Below are 6,325 nucleotides of genomic sequence, written 5' to 3'. Positions count from 1 at the left end.
AAAGATGATGTTGCCATTTTTGATCACGCCTACACAGCTCCGATTGGTCGTCTCTCCAACCAGGAAACAGCCGTCAATGAGCTCAACAGCGTGCCTGTTTTAAACCGCTCAAAAATAAATAGTCTGAGATATGAGTGATGTATCTCTGGAACCACACACACACACACACGATTTATAACTGTTTATGTCAGTTGCTTACAACAAAAGAAAATGGAAACGAACTTCTCGGGTATTATTTCGTTCTCAAGGGATCGTCACGTCTGACCGAAAGATCCACGCGTGATAAAACCACGAGCCAAGACTACAGATCGACCAACTGTACAATCATAACTCAATTGTTGCGGGTGGAAGAAATTATGAAGATATTTTTCCCGTTTTGCAGCAGATGATTTATTCTATTTGCAGAAACAGGCAACATCTGTGTTTTATCAATAACATTCAACATGTATAAAAAGAATAGTAAAAAAAAAAATGCTTGACAGAAAAAAAACACAATAATCTAGGAAAAAAGAAACTGACAAATGAAAAAAAAACAACATCTGATTCGGAGGCACTTATGGCTTGGCAACACGTGTGCAGTCTGAGTTTTCCCAGGTGGTTGTAGTCAAGCGTCAAAGGCCATGATTACAATACTGGAACCAACGGGGATGCACTCAAACACAATCACGTCAGGCTCTGAATTGTCATCGCTGGGCCTTAGAGCTGCTGTCTGGACTCTGTCACTGATCTACAATGACCTACAAGTATCATCTCTAATATTTAAACACAGTCACTGCAACAACAGGAGGCCTCTCGAACACATTACTTATCAATAGTGGATCAAAATGCAGTTCATTATGGACATAAATCAACTATTTACAACAGCAAGGATCTGGAGATGCTCAGTGATTTCTTCCAGGGGATTTAAAAAGAGTTTGATTCCTGCAGCTTTTCCAAAGAAACGGTTGAAGGTTGCATTGTGCTGCATTAGCTGGCGTCCAGTTGAGCCCCGTCTCTCTGTGTCGACCCCCTTCGTTCATTCAGAGCTGGGCGATGCGGCCGAGTCCATGTCGTCGTTTTCCAGGTCGTTGGGCGAAGACGACTGTCCTCCCTTCACTCTCTTCCACTTCATCCTCCTGTTCTGGAACCACACCTTCACCTGTTGTAGAGACACAAAGGAAATTATACATTAGAATATATTAATTTTGTAAAAAACTAATACATTTTCTGCTTCCAGCTTCTTAAATGTGAATATTTTCTGGTTTCTTTCCTTCTCTGTGACAGTAAAGTGAATATCTTAGGGTTGTGGACAAAATAAGACATTTGATGACATGATCATGGGCTTTGGGAAACACTGACTGAAATTTTTTCACCATTTTCTGACACTAACCAAACAACAAATCTATTAAATGATTGACCGATTTCAAATAACATGTTGATTTGATATGTTAGAAGATTTAGGCAATGTCATCAGCATACATGGAGAAAAATATCAAGGGAAATTTAAGGTTAAATTTGCCTCAGACAAACCGCCTCTAGGTTTTCTCTCTTTGCACTAATTTAAGTTGAGTGTCATTGATTTGTTTGTTATTGAATCAACAGAAAATTAATCTGCAACTATTTTAATAATCTATTAATCATAATTACATTTTTAAAACACACAAGATGTAATTTCCACTGCTTAGCCGCTCAGAGCCGGCCACATCTGGCGGAGAGATTCAGGTGCAGAGCCAGATCTTCTGGAGGAATAAACACCAGATCTGGAGCTGTTTACCGAGTAGAGCTCAGGGAATACATTTTAAGTTTTAGGATTGGATGATAGGAAACATTTGGGGTAATGTTATGTTTTCGTACACTTCGATGCAGAATGCTTACATATTATATCTTTAAGCAAAAATACCCCAAATCCACTGGTTCTAGCATCTCAAATATAAATATTTGCTGGTTTTCTATGAAAGAGAATTGAACATCTTTGGGTTTAACGGCAGTTAATTGAGAAAATAATCATCATGTCAATGAATAAATAAGAAAAAACTATTAGTTGCAGCTCTACTAGTATAACACCACTGATACTGTAAATTCAGTAGTCTGTCCAAGAAGTTAAAAAGTTTTTATACTAGATAACACTGAAACAGACTCAGAGCAGAATATTTATTTTACCGTATTTGAACTTGAAACAGGATCACTGTGGCTTTTCTGCAATTTTTACTACAATTTATAACATGGTCAGCAGAAAAACAGACAAATAATCCCCCACAAATCTCTCCAGCACTGTCTAAATTGGCTCGGTTTGCATTGGCCTTGCATGAAGGAGCGTGGATTGTCAGGTCCTGGCGCAGAAATCTCCGAAAATGCAGGCAGAGAGTATCGTATAGACAGTCGGGTCAAAAGAGTCAACAATCAGGATGTCAGCCTACACAGGATGTACTCATAGTGTGGATTGTGCTCATCTGTGTCATTCGCACTTGTGCTGGAATGAGAATGATATCATACTTTAACGGTCCGGCCAAGAATAGCAGTGAAAACATACACTTCCTGAGATTCCTTAGGATTACAGGGAAAATGAGGCAGGAAAACAAGTGAGGGGGGAAGCAGTTGTTAATGTGATGGACGATATTTCACTCCTCTAAAACACCCGGAGAAATAAGCGTTATAACTAAGCGTTAACTGATTATTGATGCAGCATATAAAGAGATATTCATGTTTTATGAACTGAGAATGAATCTGTATCAGCCTGGTATTATTCTATTTTATATCTTAATGTCAACAAATCCCATAAAACATATTATCCTCTCTGTTGTACTATTCGTTCCTTAAGACTTTAATCTTCAACAATGGGTCACCAAAATTTGGTTTATTTAAAAAAAGGCTTGGTTATTATTTGTAACAGCTGGAAACTGTAGTCATTGCAAATGTGTTGGTGTGTGTTAAATGACTTTTTCGGCACCATCATTGCAGGCAGTTAATTATAAAAAGACAAAAATTGTCATATTTTGTGAACCTTGGACTTTTTTTCCTTTTTGCATCAGGTATCAAGTATCTTTTTTTATACTGGTATTGTGTCGAAGTTGTGTTGAAATTCTGGTGATTCATGTAATGTTCATCTCAGTGAAAGAAAATGTCACCCAGTGAAACTGTGGCTGGTTTATGTGTTTTTAGTAGTTTGTGGACAACAATGGAGCTCTGGGGCACAGAGGAAGAAGATATATGAGGCTTTAGATACACAGGTTGTTAACAGGTTGTTAGTGTGATGAATGTTTTGTTGATTTGGTGCTATATAAACACTGTAAACGTGTAGAAATGCTCAATCAAGAAATACAAACAAGCCTGAATTCAGACGCTGTGTCTTTAAACGAGCCGTTAGGACTTCTGTAAAGTTGTGATGTCACATCTATACCGTCATCGCCCTCCGCATGGCCGTGGTTGCAAAAACACAGTAAGAGCTGATGCGGAAACATGGTGGGCGGTGCCTGCTCAGGCCTGTGAGGGCTGACCAATCAGAGCAGACTGGGCCTTTTTGGAAGGGGGGGGTCTTAAAGAGACAGGCACTAAAACAGAGCGTTCAGACAGGATGAATAAAGGTGAGAAATAATGTGTTTTTCATTTTCGTAATCATGACGATTTACGTTTAAAAACTAAGATCACGGAAAGTGTTAAACTAAACTCAAACTCTGAGATGACTGCAGCAGCTCGGGGCTATATTTCTCTATATTCAGTTAAAAATTTCAGGTCAATGAAGTTTTGGTTGACCCCTGCACATCCCACTAATCATTCGGGGATTCAGATGAATCTGTTCCCACATTCTGGAGCCTCTTCGTCTCCGAGTTTCTCTGCTCATCGTGACTGATTGAAAGGACGGCAGGACGCCAAAGCATGTAGGATGAGTTGGAAAAGTTGCAGAGGGAGCTCAGAGTGAAGATGGAACCTGGCTGTGTGAGCGTGTCTGTCTGTATAGAAGTGTGCGTGTGTGTGAGTGTGTGTGTGTGTGTGTGCAGCAGAGGTCTGGGAAATAGATTTAGCAGCAGACGGCAGTATGTGTGGTCACTGTGGCACCGTGGCCTCATTAGGAGGAGCTGGGACACTGGGCCTGACAGGCAGACTGGGGTCTAATCCAGCAGCATCCACACATGTTCGCCCCATTTCATCAAGTCTGGAGCTGCCGCCCACTCATTAAAGCTGCACGACATTCTGCTACAACCGCAGGATGACGAGCAGTCAGTGAGGGAAGAAGTACTCAGATCCTTTACTCACGTTAAAGTAGAAACACCATTGTCTAAAAGTACTCTATTACAAGCAAAGGGCCTGATCTGCTAACCTCATAGTGTCATACAATATTATATTATTCTGTTTTTATCAGTAACAAATACGTTTTAATGTTGTAGTTAGTCAATATGTAGAAAGCAGTGATGGAATGTAGCTAAGTACATTTACTCAAGTACTGTACTTAAGTACTAGTTACTAGTTAATGCTGCATCAGAGCATTTTTTTAAAGTAATCTATTTTATCAGCAATTGGAAAAAAAAAAAAAAAAGCTGAATATTTGATCTGAGAGTCAGTTAAGTCATTTACAGTACATACATTTAAATATATGTATAATTCACTTTTACTCATACTTACGATACACTTAAGTACATTTATTGCCAAAAAATTCTTTCGAACTTATTTACAAAGTTCAGTATTAGATTCTTTAGGACTTTAACTCAAGTACAATTGTTATGGGTGGCTTTCACGTTTACCAAAGTAATATTTTAACGCAATATCTTTACTTTTACTCAAGAATGACTTTTGGGTACCTTTTTACAACACGGGTAAAAAGTAACTAGTAACTGTGGATATTATTAACGTACTGAAGTAAAAAAAAACAACAACATTTTCCTCTGAAATGTAAAGGAGTGATAAGTATCAGGTAGAATAAAATGGAAATACTCAAGTAAAGTACAAGTGTGTCAATATAGAGGAACTTTACTTAGTTAGATTCATACATATATAAAACCAGCATACATATATAGAAGAATGAGAGATATTTAAAATATTGTACACTTTGATCACCGAGTTGGAAGATTTATTTGTTTTATTTATTTTAAATTTTTTACTATTTAATGGACCTGGAGATCAAACCATTTGACTTATTTGAGAATTTTGCCACTAGAAAAGTAAAACAGTGGGAAAAGAGTAACGTCATTGTAAGATGATCGTTCTGCACTCTTTCTTTTAGTGTTTTTAACATTAACGTTTCTAACAGACTTTGTATTTTTTTAGGACGTGATTTTTGGGACCAGAGATTTGTTTTCACCTTTCGTTTCTTTGACTCTGCAGAAATAAGAATGAAAACCTTTTCCACAGATAAGACATTTGATTCATAAATAAAAAGGGAGTTAATATCGAGGGATAGTCATAAAAATATTACATTTTTCCTGTCCTGCTGTGGATCATACGTGAGGGAACGGCTGGTGTACCTGTCTCTCTGTGAGGTCCAGATTGACGGCGATCTCGTAGCGGCGGAGCCTGGTCAGGTAGTTGTGGTGGGTGAACTCAGCCTCCAGCTCTCTCAGCTGCTCCTTGGTGAACGCTGTGCGCTCTTTCCGGGCCTTGCAGCTGGAGTCCACCTTAAAACTGGACTCCTGGAGATCTGAAGGGAAACAGAGAGGGAGTTTGTTTTGTGCAGTTTAGGGAGTTGTGCATATTTTATATAAAAGGTAGATATGACAGGATATATTCGCCTCTATTCTTCCTCTATAACAGGTCTTATCTGGTGATTCTAGCACTACACCAACATTTTCGGAGCTGATCTGATTCGAATTAGCTCTGCACTCATTTGCTGACCAGCCTCTCGTCGACTATTAACCAGACCTGAAGGACCTTTCCGACCAACAAACCACAACTCCAAAGACCCTTAAGTGGGAGGCCCCTCATATAGTAAACACTTAAACCAGCGCTTTAAAAAGAGACCACCCCGGCCCGAGCTTACGAGTTCACCTGTAGCGTCCGTGCAGAGAGAGAATTCATGTACATTTCTGCGTTTGCTTTCCTGCTTTCTGCCACACTGAAGTCGTGTATTTGAACATGTAAGCTTGGTGTGTGTGAGAGCATATCGGAGCAGGGCAGGGGGGCCACCAGACCGGCCACAGAGGGACTGAGTTAGGAGAGGAATGCAGCGGAACATCGTTAAAGCCTCTAACAAAAGAACAAAGGTGCGGATGTGTCCAGGTCTACGTGGGTGAGTGTGTGTCAGGAGATTTCCCTCCGGAGCACTCACATTAACTCATCTCTACATGACAGCACATACGTCAAGGAAAAGCCTGAGATATCTCTATGAATGCGGCGGGGTCCGGCACTATCCAAGCTC

General features: G+C 39.7%; 1 protein-coding gene across 1 annotated transcript in view; it reads right to left on the bottom strand.

The window, feature by feature from the left end:
- Positions 1 to 242: 242 nt before the first annotated feature.
- The window catches only part of meox1 (mesenchyme homeobox 1), a 77,501-nt gene continuing 71,418 nt past the window's right edge, over positions 243 to 6,325 (bottom strand). The window contains exons 3-4 of the mRNA XM_084343332.1: positions 5,436 to 5,608; positions 243 to 1,138 (exon numbers count right to left, since the gene is read on the bottom strand). Of these exons, the coding sequence (XP_084199458.1) occupies positions 1,016 to 1,138; positions 5,436 to 5,608 (296 nt within the window). The 3' untranslated portion in view covers positions 243 to 1,015. The remainder of the gene's footprint in view (positions 1,139 to 5,435; positions 5,609 to 6,325) is intronic.

The sequence above is a fragment of the Pagrus pagrus genome (assembly GCF_965226575.1).
Source record: "Pagrus pagrus genome assembly, chromosome: 21".
Taxonomy (NCBI): domain Eukaryota; kingdom Metazoa; phylum Chordata; class Actinopteri; order Spariformes; family Sparidae; genus Pagrus; species Pagrus pagrus.
The sequence above is the reverse complement of the archived record's forward strand: the minus strand, read 5'-3'. Positions and strand labels throughout refer to the sequence as shown.